Source organism: Corythoichthys intestinalis, chromosome 12 (genome assembly GCF_030265065.1).
Source record: "Corythoichthys intestinalis isolate RoL2023-P3 chromosome 12, ASM3026506v1, whole genome shotgun sequence".
In the NCBI taxonomy this organism is placed as follows: Eukaryota; Metazoa; Chordata; class Actinopteri; order Syngnathiformes; family Syngnathidae; genus Corythoichthys; species Corythoichthys intestinalis.
Genome location: NC_080406.1, coordinates 47579217 through 47602445, shown reverse-complemented (window position 1 = coordinate 47602445; position 23229 = coordinate 47579217). Strand labels below are relative to the sequence as shown.

At 39.1% G+C, this 23229-nt stretch overlaps 1 protein-coding gene across 1 annotated transcript in view; it reads right to left on the bottom strand.

The window, feature by feature from the left end:
* Positions 1 to 16016, bottom strand: part of LOC130926929 (anosmin-1-like) — a 171030-nt gene extending 155014 nt beyond the window's left edge. The window contains exon 1 of the mRNA XM_057852260.1: positions 15734 to 16016. Within this exon, the coding sequence (XP_057708243.1) occupies positions 15734 to 15940 (207 nt within the window). The 5' untranslated portion in view covers positions 15941 to 16016. The remainder of the gene's footprint in view (positions 1 to 15733) is intronic.
* Between the last annotated feature and the right edge of the window lie 7213 nt (positions 16017 to 23229).

The following is a 23229-nucleotide window of genomic DNA, read 5'->3' as shown; positions in this document are numbered from 1 at the left end:
TTTGAACTGGTAGGGTTGACCATAATCAATTCTTGCCATTGATTTGAAACCCTGTTCCTGTGACTATGCCAAGCATATGATATTCAAAATACAAAATGCAAATCAAGCCTTTCATAATTTATTACATATTATTCATGAATATGTATTTTTTCCTTTAAAAAAATGACTTTATTTTTGTAAAATTTCTACTCATACACCAGAAAATGCTCTTTTTACCTCCATACAAAGCCCTCTGACATCTAAATAAGGCCATGCCCTGCTTTAAGCCATAGTCTTTTCTGATCAACTCCCATGCAGCACAGACAAAAGAGGCACTTTAAGTGTCTGTAACTCAAGCAGGAAAGTGGGGTCAGCAAACCAGGCTCCCGCAGGGCGAGCCTCTGGTCAGTTTCAGACCAACGTGGCGACCTCAGCTCTTGTGACGAGCCGTTTGATCTCTCAACAGACGTCCCCGAGGTCACCGAGGCGGGAACTGATGTCAGTACGCCTGCAAGGGCCGCAGATACTAGCCGTTTCTCCCTAATTGTGCTAGAAGTACCACCTTGCGCTCGCAACAGCGGGGCCCAAATGTTGTTCAGTGCGTCGAGGGAGGGAGCGCAGGTCATTTCCTGACTTCTATCACTGTGAGGAATGATGCTGTCACTCAGCTTAACCTTTTTTGCAAGAGACAATTTAAACCGTTTACCGTATTTTCTAACTAAAAGTCGCACCTGAGTATAAGTCGCACCAGCTATAAAATGCCCAACGAAAAGGAAAAAAGTTAAAAAACATATATAAATCGCCCCGGAGAATAAGTCGCATTTTTGGGGGAAATTTACTTGATAAAATCCAACACATAGAACAGATATGTCATCTTGAAAGGCAATTTAATATAAAAATACAATAGAGAACAACATGCATGCGAATATACTGTCCTCACCAGGACGCCACGGCTCGGTCCTGGCAATACAGCAAGCTAAACTCCCAAATGACGATGCTGGACGTCCGTATAATTTGCTGACTATTTTGGCTGTCGTTATGACACCATTATTTGAAGAGTGAAACTAAAATAGAAATAATACAAATCAATTTCGTCCTTGATACCAAACAGGTTCGCATCAACGTAAATAAATGATAATTAGCTGCTATTACAGCAATGACACAAACGGTTAGCATGCATTCGCTAGCATTAGCACATCATTCAAACAACCACACAACTGGTTCTAAGTGTCCAATCACGGGTGTAAAACACACTACAACAACAGAAAACATGATACACACAGGCGTTGCCTCTGTAGAGATATTTTACAAGCATAAACAATGAACGTAGGTTTGAATCCGTGTTTCTCTCTCTCTCTCGCCCACTCGCTCAGACGCTGCGTAGCTGTCTGTCTTCTTCTGGCGTGTGAGCGCTCTTCTTCACGTAAACAAGTGCGAGTGCGCCCCCACTTGGGCGTAAAAGTGCCACAAACTAAAAGCATGTATTTCAATAAAAAAAGTCAATAATTCAATTGAACACACATTACCAAATGAGATGGCTTAAGTGTCGAGGGCTGGAAAAGACCAACAAAAAAAATGAACCGAACTTAGCATACCCTTAGCTTTTTATCGACACCTTTTTCTTACGCGACTGACAATGACATTTTCCTGTTTCAACAAGCTATCCTTTACCACGAGCCCTCTCTTTCTTATATATTATATCCTCTGGTTGTCCTATGAACGTGGCCATAGCTATTAAGAGTTATTCAGATAACTATAGCATAAAGAACATTCTAACAAGTTTACCAAACTATCAGTGTCACTCAAAAACACCAAAATAACATGTGAAATGATATCATAATGTGTTAATAATGTCACACATAAGTTGCTGCTGAATATAAGTGGCACCCCCAGCCAAACTATGAAAAAAACTGCGACTTACAGTCCGAAAAATATGGTAATAAACTTAACTTCAATATAATTAATTTCCATAGAAAGTGCAATTTCTGTAGAAATTGCCTGGTCAGTAAACGCTTACGGGCCTCTTCCTGTTGATTTGGGGTCACTTCCAATTAATTGTGGAGCATTTACGGGTGACTTTGTTGTTTTGGGGGCATTCTGTGTTTTGGGCCCCTTCCTGTTGCATTTTGAGGCCTTTTCGAGTCACTTCCTGTTGATTTTCATACATTTCTGTGTCGTTTTCTGATGATTATGAGGTATTCCAATGAGACTAACTCTGGGTATAGGATCCATTAACTCAAACTTATGTATACAGAACATAGTGATCCCTCGCTACTTCGCACTTCAAACTTCGTGCCCTCAGTCCCTTGCGGATTGTTTTTTTCAATTAAAAGAAATAAATAAATACAGATGAGCTGTCCCGAGCCGACCACGCTGTCTCACGTTCGCACCCTCCCCCCTCTCCCTGTTCTTTGCTTTCAGAGAGTGAACTGGAGTTGCTTATTAAAGTAAATGATGATTGACAGACGGTTAATCTTTGATCTTGCCAGAGACTCAACCTTCAAAGCGTCTCATGCGTCAATCATCGTTTAATTTGTTAAACAGTCTCTGTGGCAACTCATTGTGTGTAAGTGAGCAGCTGGAGCGGATTTGAGTAGACACTCAATGAAGCATTTAATATAGACAAGCTTTTTTTTTTTTTTTTTTACTTTTTTTAAATGGATTGGGCGTCTACTTTTTTTCTTGTCTATAAATAATTCTGTGGGACAGTAACATGTTTAAAACTTAAATAATTATTACATCTAAAGTGCTTAAAAACATTTATTAAAATATATATATACAGTATACAGTATATACATAAAAGGTTTTTTTAATAATAATTTGGGGAAAAAGCTAAAAAAAACACACACACACAAAAAAACGTGTTATATGTATCTCTTTCCAATGATAGATCTGAATAAACACATTGAACAAAATTTTGGGGCGCAGTTTTTCATTTATCGCGGCGGGTTCTGGTCTCCATCACTGTATTTTAAAATTCATAGTATTTAAATGAGTGCCCTATAAAGGGTTAATTGCATTTGTGTGGTGGGTGCAAAAGAGACTAGAATGGTCAGCTGATGTAGCACATGAAAGAGAAAATAATGAGGGGAAAAAACATGTTTTCGCCTCAGCAGATGATAAACAAGCACTGTAAGAGGATTTGTGGATGCATACGTTGAATCGATCAGATTAGATTCAGAGCAGAGAGGGTTTTAGGTCACACTTGTGGACACTGATTCCTCCCTCTTATCTCGTGATAGCTGCTCCCCACTAACTCCGAGGTTTTGCATGAGAAAAAAAACTGAGAAGACCAGAGGGATAAGTACGAGGCTTTTTCTGTAGCGACACCCAGTCAAAATAGTTTGGACGTCTAGTCATAGACTTCATAATGATATTGACGGATCACATCCGTCAGACACTACGCCACACCTTCAGGTAGGGGGCCTGCCCACACCAACAGAAAAAGCTCTTTATGGTGATAAGGCGACGCTACAGTGGCTTAAAGACTAGCAGCATATTCGACATGTTAATGTAAAATAAATGCTAACTGCCCGGTTCTTTGCTGTTTTAATAAAGAATCGAGACTGTTTTACATCCGTATCTATAAAGAATTCAGGGATTTACACATTTATTCACAAGAGTTTTCAACGTAAAAGCTCTTTGTAGTGATAAGGCAGCGCCACAGTGGCTTAAAGACTAGAAGCACATTCAACATATTTACGTATAATAAATGCTAACTGCCCGTTTTTTTTTTTTTGTTTTGTTTTTTTTGCTTTTAACTAAGAATCGAGACTGTTTTACGTCCATATCAATAAAGAATTCAGGGATTTAAGCATTGATTCACAAAAATTTTCAACGTATAAAGCTTTTTGTCTGTGTTTCCACTCGGGCAGCTTTGACAGAGATAGGCCCCCTATTAATCGGCCCTGCGTCCCATGTCCCGTCAATATCAATATGAAGTCTATGGTCTAGTGCCGTCACTGCCAACCAAAAGACTGAACTTCTTAAAAACCAGTATGAGTATCTCATCAGAAGTAATTTTGCTGAGAAAAAAAATTAAGAACCAGTTCCCTAAAGTTTAGTTTTGTAAATTTAATGACGTTTTGATCCCAACTTCATTCATGCGATTTTTAGGAAAAACACTTCATACAAAAACTATTGATTACTGCAAATGAAGGCAACCTTAAAAACCAAATTTATGTGGTCTTTGCCTCATCTAGGTCTAGCATTGTCTCTAGCTTGGTCTTGTCTCGGTCTCGGTGAGTTTTGGTCTCGTCTTGGTCACAGATGTCTCAGTCTTGGTCTTCAATGAGTCTTGATTCCCATATGCCTTGGTCTTGTCTTGGTCTTGGCTAATGGGTACAATCAGTAGGTGTACAAAGCATCTTTTTGGGCTGAGGCACTTATGTTTTTTTCTTGTAGAAATTGCACCCAGAGATTTATGATGGCCATGCCGATATTTGAAGAAAAATCAGTTTTCTGTTACTTTGGTGCCTCAAGGTAACAACTCTAAATCAGCGTGTTGACACCTCATTTAACACCTTGCAGACATATTAGGTTTTGTTCGCACGCGATGCTTGGAACACAATACCTAGTCCAGACAAGTCAGGTGATCATCCTTTCTCCGTGTCGCGAACACAAGGTCATTTGATCTATTGATCAAATAAAAGTCAGCTGCTCTAAACCCAACAGCCTTATCTCCAGGAAAAGACCATGAAAAAAACGGGATGAAAAATTGCAAATTGAACTCATAAAGGACTTTCATTCTGGTTAATAGCCTGAATTGGATGTTGTCGCTCTGAGGCTGTGGGATTCAGCCTGACTCGAGAGGGTCGCCAGGCACAAGGTCTGCTAAAGTTCAATGTCAAGTTCAAAGCCGTTTCCCACAATATAATCCAGAAGACGCAAAAAATCCCATGAGCTCTTTGGAGGGAACTTATCATTAAAGGGTTTTAATTTGACATCCAGTGCCAGTAAGTGCTGAGCTTTTAGAGTCAAGGCTACTGGTCAAACGGCTTCAAAGGAATTTGTGATTGTACAAGCATGTCTCCGGAGAATCTCTTTCTCTCCAAACTGCAGATAAGAATGAAAAATGTATGAGTGAAAGCAGCGAGGAGATGAGAAATCTCCCTTTCATGGGGTAAAAATAAGTACCAGCTTGGCCTGGGAATGCATCAGCTGCTTCCCGGTCCTGTTGTGCATAATAGAATATTCCGTTTGGCCAAGTGTTGATTAAAAAGTGAATTATTCCTCGCCAGTGCATCATTCTGCATGGTAGGGGATGATTAAATCGCTGGGGTCGTCACAAAATTATGAAGAATGATCGATACAAGCGGGTTCAATCCGCTGTTGGTGGCAACCCGTAAATAAGATCTTGACATGTAGACTGCAGGCAGACACCATCGGGGTGATTAATTAGGATGGCCGTGCCTCGCCGCCACCTCCGAAATCATCAATCCTGTTTTTTTTTTTTTTTCTAACGGCTTCCCTCGTCCATCCATTAAACGTTGACGGGGCCGCATCCACGGGATCAAATTTGGTTCTGTGACAGCATCCCTGAAACGGAGAAACTCGGCAGGATGTTGCCCCAGCTGTCCGGAGCCTGACCCTGCCGTGTCAGGAAACGACGGGGAATAATTATAGGTCAGGACTCCATCGCCCTGACTCACCGTGACATTCTTCCGCCGTATGAACATTACGCAGCCGTGACAACTGTCAAAGACCCCAACCAGGGAATGTTTTCCAGATATCCTTGGCTGAGATTTTGGGGTCAAGGAGAAGCGGGCCTGGGTGACTGCGAAACCTGCTGCTTTGTTTCGTGCAAACGGGAACACGGTGGCGCTTGTCAACTGAGACATCAGAACAGGTGGCTAAGGGCGTGTTGTATTGTCTGGACAACTGAGGAACACGGACAAAACCTCTTCAGGATCTATCTTTTGAGAAACACTTGGCTTTTGTTCCCTGCAGGCTTACCGTTTGGATTGAATGACTCAGTTTACATCGGAAGGCCTATATTTGAATAGGAGTTTGGTTCGGAGGTGTTAGACTTCAGATTCTTTGCAGAAGGAAGAACAAAATGACTTCAAAGGGTCCAAGGTGCCCTTTGTCTTCTTCACAGGGGTCCTCAGGCTACACCAAAATAACACACTTAAGGGCACATATGCTGCACCTAAATAAAGAGCACAAACGTTTAAGATTTTAAGGCTTTTGAAGTTGTCGACTAGAATTGTGAAAAGAAAAAGAAAACATTTGACCGATATCCATACATTATGACAAAAAATACCAAAATATCGATAGCAAACTCCTCAATCCATACAAAACCCGCCAGTAATAAATCGATGTTTGAGGTATGCGTCAGCTACCACGAGGCTAGGAATCTGTAATCCAAGGCTTCGCATTGTTTTCTTATAGTTAGCAAGTCACCCGGAGGAAGTAGGGAAAGACTGCAGTCACAGATGAACTTCAAAGTTAAAGCCTGACCAACTACTGCTTCACGTTACGCATGATTTATTTGGTTTACCAACTTTACTGTCTACCTATTACAGTCACCATATGAAATTATATCCTTGAAGAGGTTCACAAATTTTGAGTGACATTTGTGATAAAAATATCCAGATCCTAGAACACGCTCAAAACTAATTAATGGATTCTTGAGTTCTACAGTCCTGCCAATGCTTCAGACCACATATCATTCAAATTCCAATACAATCCATGATAAAAGACAAAACTATCCAATAATCCACATGATAGATCAGTCAGTCATGGTTCATACCAAAGAATTTAACATTTTACATGCCTTAAAAAACAGATCAAAAGCTCCATATCAAGTTTCAGTAAATGCCATGCACAATTTTTTAGTAACATCTGTGTTTTAGCATCATGATCATTAATACAGATTTGGAACACAATCAAAAGTCAATCGGTTAGTCCTTAAATCACAGAAATATAGAAACAAAATAGTGAATGTTATCCAGACTCTCTCATGAAAGGTAAAGCACAGATCAAATTTCATTTAACTCAATTAACAAAGTCTGAGTAATCACAAAATTTTCAGAAATAATCCAGAGGCACGTTTCTTAAATTCAATCAGTTTGTCCATTAATGCGACCAAGTAAACAATACCATTTAACTCATTGCCTGACATTGACAGCTCGATACGTCCAATCCATTTTGACAGTCAGTCCTTCCAATTTAAATGAATAGGGTGTCCATTGTTGTCAATAGCTGACAATGAGTTAGATACAATTCCAACTTTTTGATCAACATCTGTGCTTTAATGGTTTAAAGGGACCCTCGGACTTAGAGTTGTAGGCTCTAATAAGCCACAATTGTTCTTTTTTACTGAAATATGTTATTAGAAACACATAAAATATTGCCATTGATTCAAAAATCTATAATATTTAGAACATGTTTTGACCTACAGAGGCCGCCATGTTTTTTGAGCGCAATGGACGCTCAGGGTGATGAACTAGTTTGTCACTGTCACAAACCGGGGGTCGGCAACCCTTGTTTTAATAGCCGAATGCAGCTCTTTAGCGCTGCCCTAGTGGCTCCCTGGAGCATTTTCAAAAATGTTTGAAAATGGTAAAAGATAAATAAATAAAAGAAATAAAAAGAAAAGAAATATATTTTTTGTTTTGAGATGGTTCCCGTAGAAGGGACAAAAATGACACAAACATTCTTAACGTTCTCCAATGCTGTAAAATGTGTAGAATAAATATTAAATTTTAACATTTCTGTCAACGAAGGTTCGGGTCATAGCCTGCGACACATGTTTGTATCAGCAGGGCGGGTTGCCAGGCAGGTGGCTATTGTAAACAAAACGGCAGCCGTGTGATGGGCCATGGATCCGAAAAGGAAAAAGAAAAATAACAGAGGAGAACAGATGATTCAACATTTCTTGGACCAAATCAGTTGCATTCATTGCCAATCTGGAAGGATCTCCTGAATGTTTACTCTGCGGCGAGAAGTTGTCAGTGAGAGAAAAAGGGCGATTGCATTACTTCTGAAGAACTTAGAGGAGCGCAAAAATAGATTTAAGAAGTGGATTGCATCGCCAAACTTCACTACTGCTGCATGTTTTGTTGCAACCCGGGAGATAATAAAGCATGGAAAACCCTAACCCCAACCTTCACAGATGGTGAGTACATGAAGGAGACATTCATCAACATATCAGAACACCTATTTGCAGACTTCAAAAACAAAACTGAGATAATTCAGAAAATCGAAGACATGCCCAGGTAAGGGGCATGTTATGCACGTTCCATTTTGTTGTTTTTCCCAAACCTCAAAATAAAAATGATATCATATTGTAATGAAGTTAAACTTGAGGTGGCATCATACAACAGAGTACTCATGTGGTGCGTTGGATGCACTGCAGGGAAAATAAACATTAAATTGTGAAGGCTTATTATGTATTTTTAGCCACCTCAGTCATTTTGATAGTAGGCTAATATAGCTAATACAGATACATACCTGTACAGTATGTTTTACCTTCATTACAAGGCTTATTAAGGCTTTTCATTTTTTGCGACGAGTACTTACTATTTCTGTTTTTATTGAGTCGCTTGTGACCTTTTGATTGTGTCAAAATACTTTTTGCATGTGTTTCCCTGTCATACTTTTAAACATTGTGTTTTCTTGTGGTAGCATTAAAGCAGATTGATGATCTGTTGACCACATTAGTCACGTAGCGTATTTAAACCACCCTTATTTGATAATACTACGTTTAAGTATATTCCAAAGGCATCTTTAGAATATTCTGTCTGTATGCATCTAAACAAAACAAGCTGAAAGCGTACGGTAGTACTTTGGGTGTCGATTCGCCTCTTGTAGAACGTTTCGCAGGTGTAGCACATTTTGGCAGAACACCGGTTTTGTCATACTCTCGTCTCGTCTCATCCCTTCTTTCCTGTTGAGTTTGCTTTTGCTGCTTGTTTTGTGAAATATCGACAGTGCTGTCATGCTTATTAATGTTCCTCTCGGGTTGATATTGAAAGGGTTGAACAGATGACATGTTTATGTCGCTAGTCATACTCTGGAAGCCCGGCAGCGTAACCCAGGGACGTCACCGCCCTGCGACGTCAACAAAAACGGCGACCTAGTAGTTAAACTAATTTTACAAATTGTATAAAAACGAAAACATCAAGAGGGGTTTTAATATCAAAGGATTTTAACCCATAATTGCGTTTCTTTCTTTTAAGAACTACAAATCTTTCTATCCGTGGATCCCTTTAAAACCCACATTGTGCACACAGAACACCAGAAGGTAATGAATGTGTTCTCAAACCAAACCAAAGTAGATAAATTATTGTACATAATAGATGAGTTTCAGAGAAAAATAATTGTAAAGAAAGTGCAGATCCAGGACTTGATCAGAAGTTAATCAGTTCATCCTGTGGTCTTATCAAAGTGGCGTCAGAACATATCTTAATGAGATCCTTTCACAATTCCCCGAATAATGGTCAAATTTGGGAAAAATACTGCAATTCAGTTTACAGATTTAGAAGACTATCGGCCATAACTACCTTTGTTCCAAACATTCTGATGTTACGGCTTCATCTCCAATAGCCTGTTTGAAGTCTATGGAGGTAGTGTTGTAACACAGAACAGGTCTTTGTCCTGTTTCGATCTTGACTCTCAAAAGTGTTCTGGTCTCGGTTAAGTCTCGGTCTCTAGTATTATGGTCTTGAGTACAAAACTACATGAAGATGTACAGTGCAACTCTTCAAAGAATAGCCCTAGTGGAGGTCTCATCCACCAAAGCCAATTTTATATCTAACACGCAAACAAGAGCTAACAGTTCTTTCCGATGAGCTTTTCTTCTTTTCAATTCAAAATATAAAACATTTAATTTGGAGTGTCAGATTTTTATAGCTTTGACAAGAGCTTCATTGGATCCACCTTGTTTTTAATTTTTGCTTTCCACATGAATTATCAGCTACAATACTGACACTTTCAGACAGCCCACTTAGCGCTTGCTTTCAAACATTTGCCTAATATTTACAGTACGCATGGGTGTTGCCCCTCCGTTGAATATTCCAGGGGGTGACAAACTCCTCTAATGCGTGGAGACTCGTCCATAAATCTGCCTCTTGCGACCGCTATGACATCACTCACTCGTCTACAACTCTGGCAAGCGACAGACAAACTATACTCGAGACTTGATTCTGACATTTGAAACAAAGATTCAGTTTACCACAATAGGAAAAAATTGGTTCTTCACTAACATCTGCAAGTGCTCAATCCTTCGAGTGAAGATGATTCTGAGAATTAAAAACAGATCATGTTAGATATCTCATTCAGATAGAGCAGGGAGCTTAGCACATTTAGCGCTAATTAGGCGCTAGCATTCAGCAAGAAAGACCTTGGTGGACCTCCAATGAGCTACATTTGCTGGTATTTACTGGGGGCAAAAGGGGCCAAGTGCCATGTGTTTTTGCAGCTGACCAGACCCTCAACAACACCCGACACACACATTTCCACATGAAAGGACTGTGTTGCATATAATTAACACTGGCGTTCTATTTTTAGAGGTGCGCATGGTCCTTTACATATTCTAAATTGCGCTGAATTTTAACCTTCCAAAGACTGAGTTTGGACCATGCTGCCATTGACGGTGATAGACATCCAATGGCGTACTGCACGCATGCTATTTTTAGACCGTGACGTCGCATCGTAAAGCAGAAGTAAAGCAGGAGAGGGACATTATAGACTCGCCCTCGCATAGAAGCAATGTTAAATCTGCTACATTTCTCCGGTAATCTTTCAAAAACGAAGATGCCAATCATACATTGCTTTTTTGGTACTTGTAGAAACGACTATAGACATTACGACATATGAAGGATGTTTTCTTCATATGTTTCCCGAAACCAAAAAGTCGGAGGTAGAAATTTCCCATTTTTACCTCCGACTTTTTGGTTTCGGGAAACAATTAATTAACTTGCGCGGACTTTTAACGCCAGCTTGGTGGATCAATTCACATTTCATATGCAATAAATATTTTGTTGGGTTGGCATGGTCTTTTAGAGGACAAAGAGGTAAGCCATTTTGATATTTTTAACTTATTTTTTAGCGTGACGTTGTGCCGTGCTGCGTTTGTCTGACAAAGAATGACCTGAAAAGAATTAAACTGGTATGTGACTGCCACTGTTACCTTTTCTGTTGTTAAAAAAAGAAAACAAGCGTAAAGCGTAAGTAAATTATAGAATCAAGATTTGTTTTCAATGAAAAAATTAAAAGTGTTCATTGGCTGTCACTGAGTAGCATTTGCGATCGCTACACAAAACGTAACAATATAAATTACCCCCAAGAACGGTCAGAGACGTAGGACAACCAGAGGATATAATATATTAGAAAGAGAGGGCTCGTGGTAAAGGATAGCTTGTTGAAACAGGAGAATGTCATTGTCAGTCACGTAAGAAAAAGGTGTCGATAAAAAAGCTAAGGGTATGCTAACGTCGGTTCATTTTTTTTTGTCTTTTCCAGCCCTCGACACTTAAGCCATCTCTTTAACTGAACATTTTTATGTTCTTCCACATCTTTGCAAGTGAATTTGGCACCAGGGACATCATTTTCGGAGAGAATTTGTAGGTTTAGTTCTGTAAACATCTCCTTTGTACACGATTTCCATTTATTTCCTATTGGGGACAAACGGTGGCATGTCCTCCCTTAGCAACAGTAGCTAACGTCATGAATATTATTGAGCGGAAATGACGTGTTGCTTGCGGTACGCCATTTGTTTGAACTGGGATGGTTAACGGTGAATGATCATGTTTTCGTGCCATCGACAGTGATGGATGTCCAATTCATTTTGACTGGGAGGACTATCAGCGATAATTCATCTTTGAATTGATTGGATGTCTATTGCTGTCAATGGCAGCTAATAAATTAAGTAGTTTTACACTTGCTGGATCTGCCAGATGACTCAAAGTTGTAGTTTTTAAGATAGACAGTGAGAAACTTTTCTCTCGTTCCTTGACTAATGAGTCAAACAAGACTTTTGAAAGCAAACCTTGAAGTGACAGTTTCTGAAGTTAAGAGTTTATTAATAAGTCATTAAACAAGTTTTGGTAAAATACACAAATTGCCTCTAAAGGGCCTCATATCTCACTTTTTAACAATGATAGTGAAGTGCTGCCTCGACTTAGAAATTCAATTCATTTTGTGACTGCGCTCTTAAATCTATCACTTGCATGTCAAATTATCTCTCCTCCATTAAAATGAATGAACTAAAGAAGATTGAAAAACACCATTAATCCAATGAGAAACACCATTTATCCATTCAAGCCTCCCAAAACAGACTATCTAAAAAATGTTTTATTCAAATAACGTTTTTTTTTTTTTTTTAATATGTGGAACAATAATACCACAAAACTGCTGCTCAGTTATAAACGGCATATTTTTTTTTTTATTTAGATATCATCGCAAACATGGTCAAAATAGCTGGAAAACATACAACCGGGGTATTTTGTTTTAGCTGTTTTCCTAACAAACACAATTTTACGAGCCATACATTGAAATGAAACTTTCTGAGGTTAAGGTTTACAAGTCATTTTACAGTTATTGGAAAAGGGTCTTGATAAAGTACACACATTGCAACTCATATCTCATTTGATGGGGAGCAAATAGCCTCTACTTTTGTTGGAACGACTCACAAATTTCTGCTCGGCAATCAAAGGGAAAACAATCGTCTGAATGGCAACTCGCATCTAAAAGAAACTTGTTAATCAAGGTACCATTCTCTACTTAAAATTTATGGTTGAGAACAGATTGACCCCATTTCCAAATCGGAAGTGGCCCAGCATCCTGGAATGGCCGTTATACGACCCCAAGAGATTCCACTGTCGAATATTTGCAGTGCACCGAGGGAAGATTCTCCATCAGCCATCCGAGCCAGCTGGTGGCTGAGTTAATGTCATAACTTTGCGAACCCATAGCAGCCATAAAAAAATAAATAAATACTTGGACAATCCCACTAACAAATTCTTGACATTTCTTGCCAAGTCGCACATTAATAAGAAACACAGTGTCGTCTAGATGTGTTTTTCTCTCTCTGCTCATTACTCAAAGGATTCCTTTACTCCACATGTATATTATCCCGCATTTAGAAGCACCGACACTTGTCCAATTAGCGCTTTCAAAGTGACACCGAGACAAAAGCGGTGACCTCTTGATTAATCGAGCCTCGTTACAAACTCGCACGGGTCCACCGACGCTTTCCCGACAAAGGCCGTCTCCGGCGGGGGCCTTGCAAATGCAAATGTGGCCGGCGGAAAGAAGAGGCCGACCCGGCCCGGCCCACAGACAGCTGAAGGATAAGCGCCGGTTTCTTTTCTCCAGTGAGTCCGCCGGAGTGTGAAAAACAACTTGTGACACCTCGCAATGACTCATGCGCACAACACGGCTACTTTACAGCGCCGTCCCACCACGGGGGCAGCATGCTAGTGACAGCATCCCCCCTATGAATATACAAGATGAGTTTTTGGTTGCTTCAGTGAGAGCAGTGTTGTGTTGATAGAAATAAAATAAGACAAGCAGCCGTTGGATTTTGCTTGAAGAGAAACAGTTTCTCACTGTGGGTTGCCAACTGGCATGCCACAAAGGATTATTTTGATACTCGACTATTCACCGATTATTATTGACTCATCGGCTTATGTATTAATGGTGTTTTACTTGTATAGCGCCTTTTCACCTTTCAAGGCCCTCAAAGCGCTTTACACTACACTCCATCCACCTACTGGTGACGCAGCACCAGGACCAACTTGGGGTTCAGTATCTTGCTCAAGGATACTTCGACGAGTTCATCAGGGTGGAGAATCGAACCCACGACCTCTGGGTTGGGGGGATAATTACAGCTACAACTGAGCCACACTACCCCAGATCACATGTTGTTTACTGTACAATTGCCGTGGGGTTTACATTTTAGCCGGAAATGTGTATTGGAACCAAAAGTATGCAATGAGAAAAATTGTATGTTGAATATGATGCAATTTGCATATATGCATCATTGTTCCAAAAATAAGAATATTTACTATAAAGAGGCTAAAAAAAAGATTTGAACAAGTTTCAGGTCAACATTGTCTCTGAATGTCTCAATTGACTATAAATACTCAAAACTCGTTGCCTGCCAATGACAACTCTAGACATCCAGTTCAATTAAACTGGGAGGACTGGCTGTGATTGCTAATGTTACAGTGTCGTCCCTCCCAGTCCAAATGGATTGGACGCATAGCGCTGCCACTGGCAGGCAATGAGCTAACAAGGAAGGGACCCGAAACGTATATATGTTGTGATGTCAGCGATGTTCTCTTTAAGTCTGTTGCTGTCATAAATGCCGTTAGACATGCAATACGTTTTGACTGGGAGAGGCTGGCAGAGAATGACCGCTACCAACCCTCCCAGTCAAAATGGATTGGACGCCTAACACCATCAATGGCAGCCAGTATGACTATTTGATTATGCATGAGTTGTCGATTAATCATAGCAGCCCTAGTTGCCAATTGGTGTCCTCATCAAGTGAGCACACAAAATCTTCACAAAGAACTTTCTCATGGATTCAAATCTCTTGCGTTCATTCCCAATTATTTGTGTGCAACACGTCTACATTTTGGAAAACAAAAATATGCCTCGAGCAGGAAAATCACATATAAAGTAGAAGAACTTAAAACGTAAAAATCTAATTACTTGCCAATTTAACATAGTCACTGAAAACCAAGTATCTCCAAATGATTGCTGCATGCCAGCCCCCCCGATGGCATTGATCAATGGGTTGAGAAATTCTAATTCCTAAGTAAGAATGCTAGCCACATTAGCATACAGCCACTACAATATTTAATAATAACAATAATAAAGCATCGCATCCAACTATAAAATGCAAAAATCTGTGAAGAATTGAAGCCCATGATAATGAATTGAGAAAACAATATACTGATTTTTTAAAAACAATTTTTGGGTAAAACAGCAGAGATAAACCAGCTGTGTTTTTCACAAATTGGTTCCTCGAAGAAAGAAAAAAATTAAGGATATTCGGTGAATCTTTGGTTCATCAACCAATCCACTATATCTTAAAGTTTTTAGTTTAATCTTTCTATCCAGAAATAAACTTAAGTTCATCCATACACCAATGTAAACAGCACTGCATGAAAAATTTTACAGTATTTGGGTTTCTCAATAAATATCTCAATATACTAGTAATAGCAAGTGTGGTGCATTTTCTTGAGTGTTGTTGTTGGTAAATTCCGTTTTTTAGCTGAGAAAATTCAAGCAACGTTTGACAGAACTTCATTTGTAAGTCATAATAACGTTTAGAGAGGGTTATAGCCAGTGGGGGGGGGGGGGTTGGCAGGATTCCCACTATTAACGTGAGAAATGACTTTAGTCTCTTTAAAGTCAGAATCCTAACTTGTCAAAATTTTGACTTCATTCTCAGAATTCTCACTTCCGTAGACTTTCCAAAAGTGCATCCAAAATGTTGATATGGCATAATAGTTTCCCAAATTAGTGAAAACTATAAAGAAAACTGGCTTGTGATTGGCTGGCGACTAATTCTATAGGTGTCTCACACCTCATTCCCAAAATCAACTGGGATGAAGTTCATCTCACTCAAATGAGGGGGGAATGATAGAAATTAAGGAATTTTGTGACTAGTCATATAGAGATACTGTACACTTGATATTGAAAGTGATTTTAATTCATTTATGTATTGATTAGAATCCGAGTGACCCACATCCAATAGCTTGGCAAATGGAATGTTTCAACTTTGCACGAGTACCTGAGAGTGCTTGAAGAAGGCGGAGATGCGCGTGATGTGCAGGCTCAGGCATCGCGAGGCACACCGGGCTCGGTAGACGCTGGTGGCCGCCGTAGCCGCGAGGGAGTCGTCCTGCCTCCGGGCGCCCACTCCGCCGCTCCGCGTGCTCGCCAGCGCCGTAATCCACACGCACAGGGCCGCGCACGCTCGCAGCCTCCCGGGGAACATGCTGGTGCCGATCCGATGTCCGCTCCGCTCTAGTGCTCGTTCGCAATTCCTCTGCGGTTCGCGCAGTACTGACGCGCGAGCCTTGCAGCCGGGAAACTAAAAAGAGAAACTTCAATTTACACGCTGGGGAGGGAAGGACGAACAGGAGAGGAGAGTGCAAGGGGCGGGGTCAAACGCAGGCCTAGCTCGTTATTGGTCGAACGGTAGATGATTGACAAGCAGGTGGACTACGAGTTGATATATCGTTGTGAGTGCCCTGGTTTTGACTGTTGATTTACAGTACAGTAGTTTAATTCATTCACTGCCATTGACAGTGATAGACTTCCAATCCATTTGGACATGGAATGGTTGGCATCAATGAAGATGCAATATTATCTGAAAAAAAAAAAAAAAAAAAAGTCCTATTTCTACAAAAATCAATGGTTAAAGAAAAAAATTTAAAAAACTGACATTTGTAATTAAATGAGAAAACCTGTAATGATTATAACAGTAAAAAGGCAACATTAAGGGGAACAAAAACTATTCTAAGAGTCTGAAAGTGACAGTTTTACAACAACAAAGTCATATTCCTAAAACAATGGAGAAAGAGTAACTATAAAACTATAACTACCATATAACTAAAAAAAAAAAAAAAAAATACAATTTTACAAAAGTCATATTCCAAAAAGAGATTTTTTTTTTTTTTTAATGATTTCAACATGTTACAATAACAAGAACGTTTTTAGTACAAATTTGAAAATTTACAAGGACATATAAAGTCAGACATTTACAATATTAGGGAAATAAGAGGCATATTCCACATTAAACGAAAAGTAAAGTGCCACTGAGGACAAAGTTGTACTAATACAAGTCAAACAAACAAGTTGTATTGTTGTTGTTGTTATTGTTGTTGTGTTTAACAGTGACATGAAAAAAATGTTTATATATTGAGAGAATTAGGAAGTTTGACATATTTACAACAACATGCCATGTCATAGAATAGTAACATTTGCCCTTTTTAGACAATTAAGTCATCCTTACACAAGGAAATAAGTCCAGGTGAAAAATAAAACATAATACAAGAGCTGCAATACTAAGAAAAAGTCATCTGTAACCATGAATCCTTAAAATTGCTATACTGTTGTACAAGCCAAAATCGCAAAAAAGGCATTCCTTATACAAGAATAAACTTGTACTTGGGGGGTTGCAATATAACAAGTAAATGTTCGTACAAGGCGATCCAAACTATGATTCCAATAAAGCTGTAGACTAGACTTGGACAATGTTTAGAAATAAAAATCCAGATTTTATGGTCAACTATAAAATGGTCAACTATAATACGACTGGCTGAATATATTGCAGTTCTCAACTGCAGCTCATTTTTTTGACGTTCCCACATTAAAATGACAATCTCACCTTATTTTTTCCCCTGAAAAAAATACAACAGCAAGACACCCTACTTTATATTTTTCCGTTTTCCATCATAATGCCTTCATTATTTCACAACGCACAACAGGTGAGCCTTACTGCCATCTACTGTTGACACACAACACAAAAAAATAAGCGCCTTCACATATGGATGCTCTCAGCTTTCCCAACATCGTAGGGAAGCCCTCTCTTCCTCTTTATGTGTTTTCCAATGGCGCATGGAAAACTATTAAAAATCATCCCCGTCGATTAAAATTCCTCAAGAAGGACTCCCGACTCCTGGCATCTGTTCATCGCCTAAGGGACGGAGAGCCCGCGTTGGAAAAGCTCGGAAAAATGCCGTCTAATTTATTAGAGGTGTTTAATTAGGAAGTTTACGAGACACAAACTTCCTAAATGAGGTTTATAGGGAAATACCCCGTCATTAGACGGCATTGACGGCAATAGATGTCATATCCATTCCAAGCAGGAGTCAAATTCCATTCAAATGGATTGGACTTCTATCACTGTCAATAGCATTAAACATGATCGTTCAATGCTAGTTCTTCTGGTTCAAATGAACATATAAGCTTGAAAACAATTTCACAGTCACAGAACTACCAGCAGATGGCAGCCATGCATAATTTAAGCCCAATTAAAATCCTAATGAAAGGGTTTAAAAAAAAAAAAAAAAAAAAAAGCCGCATTTTGATAATGTCTATTGCTTATTATTTAACCCTTTATCAGGAGAGGGACCATTTTTGGAATTAAAAGAAAACACTGTTCTTGATACACTATTATTAATAATTAATGCATTTTCTAGGGAAATTGTGTAGAAATGCTTTAATGCTGGTCGGGTAACTCGTGTAGGTCAATTTCGGGATCACGTCTTGTTGATTTTGGGGCATTTCTGAATCACGTTCTGTTGTTTGGTGGCATTTCTAAGTCACTTACTATTCATACAGGGTCACTTAAGCCCCTTTCACATATACCTGAACACGGTTAAAATCCCGGGATTTAAACAGGTAGCCCTTGTGTGTGCAAGCAATTTCCCGGGTCGACTGACACGGAGATTATGTGTTTATTACTCATTTAACGGGTTGCATCTTAGTATAATAGCCGGGACTTTCCCGGGAAGCGGTGTGTGTGAAAGCAAGCATTAAATTCTCGGGTCACAGCACGATGGCTGATGACGTAAATATCATGACAGGCCGGTCATTCCCTCTTTATTTGCAGTAAGATGAAACGTGATGAACAAACATTGCAAACATGGCAAACTGGAAATAGCAAACTTAAACTGATAAAACATTAAATGAAACTGCTACTGGATCGTAGAGCCGATGAAGAGAGTCCATCGTCCATCTTTGGAAATGTGTGGTTTATTTTGTTGTCGATGTTAGGGTCTGCAAATGCAGAAACAAGGTTGTACCTCAAAGCACAAAACAGCGGAGGGATCCATTCAAGGGTTTATTAAATACAAACAAAAATACACGCGATCGCGGAAGAGGGAGAATAACACAATGGGTCTGTAACATTAGCTCGATGGGGATCAATAATACTAACCAAAGCGATAGGCGGAGAGCCGATAAGACAAAAAAACGAACACACTCAAATACCAGCACAACGTAGGGGATTTCAAAACAGGGCCAGCAGACGAACAAGCTAGCAAATGCAAGAAATTCCAGAGTACAAGGTGTCTCTTGGATCGCCTGGACTTAAATGCAGTCTTGACGAGCGTGAATTAGCTGCATGTACAACATCAGGAACGGTCCCACAACCGGCTCTCTAACAAAACACGATCTGACCAACAGAATGTGTCAGCCGATGCAGACCAAAAGTGGCGTAATGTTTTAATTTTGGCGTTTTAAAATTGCGCCAGCAGCCCTTCCCGCACAGAGAGCGCCGAGTTGGCAACACGGGACAAGTCTGTGAAAGTGTCCTACCTGCATCATTCCTGAGGTATCTCTCCATGTGTGAAAGTAATGATGCGAGTAAATCCCGCTTCAGCTTGCACGGGAATTTACCGGGATATGTGTGTGAAAGGGGCTTTACTGATTATTTCTGGGGAGGGAGGTGCATTTTGAGGTGAATTCTGGTGCATTTATGGGTCACTTACTATTGATCTGGAGGCATTTTTTAGGTCACTTCCTATTGATATTACCTCACTCCTTGATTATATTGGGTCACTTCCTGTTGACTTGAAAACATTTCTAGTTTACATATACTTGACGTCGGGTCACTTCCTGTTGATTTTAAGGCATTTCAAGGTTACTTACGCTTGATATCGGGTCACTTCCTGTTGATTTGGGGTATTTCTAGGTCATATCCTGTTGATTTGTTGAATTTAAAGTGAGTAATAATAAATGAATAAACTGTAGTTATTGCCTTGAATACCCTAAGGTTGTTTTTTAATGTCATTGTAATTTAATGAGTGCTCTCTAAAAGATTCAGAACTGAAAAAAGAATGAATGAAATAAGTCCATTCTTTCCATTTCGGTAGATTCGGGGTGTGTGAATGTACTGTAACACGACTGTTTTTCCGAACATAATTATAGAAATCCCAAAAACGAGACGTTAGCGTCGTTTTTTTTCCAGGTGGTCCGAGACTAACAGTGGAACTTTGGAGAGCGAAAAAACCCTCACGACTCTTAAAAGCATTTAAACACGGAAGTCTGTGTACCTTAAAAGCTGCATAATGGCTTAATTTGTTGCCTTATTACAGCCATGTGTGCTCAGGGGGGTTTATAGCGCATGCTGTCTGTGTGCGGTCCTCCAGGTACTGGTTGGGCGATCTGGCAAATATATATAGATATATATATATATTAGGGCTGTCAAACGATTTAAATTTTTAATCGAGTTAATTACAGCTTAAAAATTAATTAATCGTAATTAATCGCAATTAATCGCAATTCAAACCATCTCTAAAATATGCCATATTTTTCTGTAAATTATTGTTGGGATGGAAAGATAAGACACATGACGGATATATACATACAACATACTGTACATAAGTACTGTATTTGTTTATTGTAACAATAAATCCACAAATGCCATTATAAACATTCTTTCTGTTAAAGTGATCCACGGATAGAGAGACTTGTAGTTCTTAAAAGATAATTGTTATAGTTACAAGTTATAGTAATTTTATATTAAAACCCCTCTTCATGTTTTTGTTTTAATTAAATTTGTAAAATTTTCAATCAAAAGTAGAGTTAATATAATAATAAGAATAAAAATAACAATAATAAAAAAAGAGTGACCAAAGTCTAAGTTTTACGTGTATTTTGCATAGCTATTTTGATACGGAATGCCAGTTCATTTTGCATTGTTGTTTAACTGTGTGTCAGAATAGGGCCTCACTACTATAGACTGAAGTGCTTTTCTTTTTGTGAACATTATGTTTTTGGAAGAGATAGGAATATTATTTTTGTTGTGCTTTCACTAAACAATACTTATGTTTGTTGTGAAGGAGAAGCTTATGCCAATAAACGGCGCGGTCCAAAGAACGCCTGTGTCCACTCGCCTTTACTGTATAACATATATCTGTACATATCTTACCCAAAATACAACAAGAGACACATAATTGCCACTAAAAGAAAGAAAACTTACCGAAAAATGTGTGGAGCACAAATAGCAATTTGCATTGCATTGTGAATACAGCATATACGTCTCACAACTACTAATTCTCCCACGTTTAGAAAAAATAACATGAGTATGGAACAGCGCTGCCCCCAAGCGGCCGGTGGCATTCTCTTCACTCTTAATGTCCATAAACGGCCTCATTGTAATCTGTTTGAGGCAATGTGCGAGCGGGTCATTTAGTGCATGCGTTAATTGCGTCAAATATTTTAACGTGATTAATTTAAAAAATTAATTAACGCCCGTTAACGCAATCATTTTGACAGCCCTAACATATGTATATATATACATATATATATATATATATATATATATATATATATATATATATATATATATATATATATACAGCATATATACATGGCAGAAAACACAGACACGACTGAAAAAGCAGTTTCTGCTCTTGCACCCCTCTTTAAAATAAACTGCTGTATTTTAAGCCACAAGAACTGTCATCTTTGATAGAACAATATGTCTGTATGCTGCCATAGCTGATTCATGGCGCACTAAACCTCCGAACTACTTTTAATTTGTCCGTTTTACCCTGAAAACCCCCGTTAACAGACAGTCAGAAATGTACATAAATATGCTATATAAGTACTCTCCATTTACCATAGTGAACTCTGGAAACTATAGAATCAGAAAAACGTGAATAAAAAGCTGCTTAAAGAGATGGGTGCTGCAAAACCTCATATGTTGCTTACACAACACAACATGCACAAAGCATAATTAACCATGTACATAGAAAAAAAATAACAATAAATTTTGGGATGCCGCGAGCTACCCACACTAGCGTTGCGTTCGACTGGTCGATCGTGATCAACGTAATGAGCACACCTGATTTAGCATATCAATTAATTAAGTTCATATTCATGAGAATAGTAGCCCTGACCCCCATTCACCTGTTGTCTTCTTATCGTCCCAAAAAGCGTACATGCGGGTTATGCTGTTATATCGTCCCTACCAATGTTGAGACCAAACCTACGCCCTGACATTATTATGAAAATGTGCGCACCTTGGCCCCTGGGAGGCAGTAGCGTCTCACAGAGATGAAACTCCACAATAGCTTCGTTGATATAGCTTGTTTTTGGAAGCCTACAAAGAACATATGTGTAGTCCTTATTAATTTTCCCTCGGCGTTTGAGTGTAAATAGCAATATTTTTCAAATTTAACTGTTTGGCTGCCATTGATGGCAATAGACATTCAATCCATTTGAAGTGGGAGGGCTGGAAACAAATGTACATTCGCCGCCACCCTCACAATTCTATTGGATTTGACGTCTATTTGTGTCAAACACATTTAAATTCACAACAGAAGAATGAAAATTGAGAGAATTGGACATCTATTATCGGCAATGGCGGTGAAAGAGTAATATATTGTGATGTGATGCTAATTTTCAATAGCACTTAAATGGGGTATTCCAATGTTTATTAGCATTAAGCTAATTGGTAACAAAGGAACGTTAAGTGTATATTTTATCTAAATGCATGGTATGTGTTTTTTTTCTTTGTTATGTGTGATAAATTTTACACTTTGCCAGGAGAGCAAAGAATCAACTTGAAAATGAAACTATTTTGAGGGATCATGGTTGATCATCGATATCAACCTAAATTTTTTTCCTAATCTACAATCTTAAAATCGCGCAGGTTACCCATTAAAATGTTGATGTAACTAATCCCCCATCATGCATTTGCAGTAAAAGAACAGGCCAACGCTTGCACAGGAGTTCAAAAACTTCCACGCACTTGATTGCATTAAGATGATGACGGCAAAACAGGCTTTTGGCTTCCATTCTTGTGAGTAAACGTGATTGTGAGGAAGACGCTCGAGGCCGATAAGATGTCGAAGCTAAATTAAAAAGATCTTTTTCTGACGTTAATGTTGCAGATAACATCGAAAGCGGTGAAGATTGCAAACACGAGCTTTCATCGCAGGCCAAATCGGGGAAAAAAACATACAAGACTTATCCGCAAGTGGGTGGATTTACAGGGTATTCCCCTTTCTGTCAAAGTGTAAAATAATTACACTGCAATTTTGCCTTTGGCTGTCATAATTCGTTATGTGTCCAATTTTCTAAGACTGAAATATGGCTCTTAGGTCAAACAAGGCAGTAGGAAATTTTCATTTTCGTTTGGATGCACCTCATTCACTGCAACATAAATGATGGTCCCAACTTCATTGATAAAGCAAGAAATTCTACTAATTAACCCTATCAAGCCATAACTGCGAAGGAAAACTATTTTAGGTGACTACCTCTTGAAGC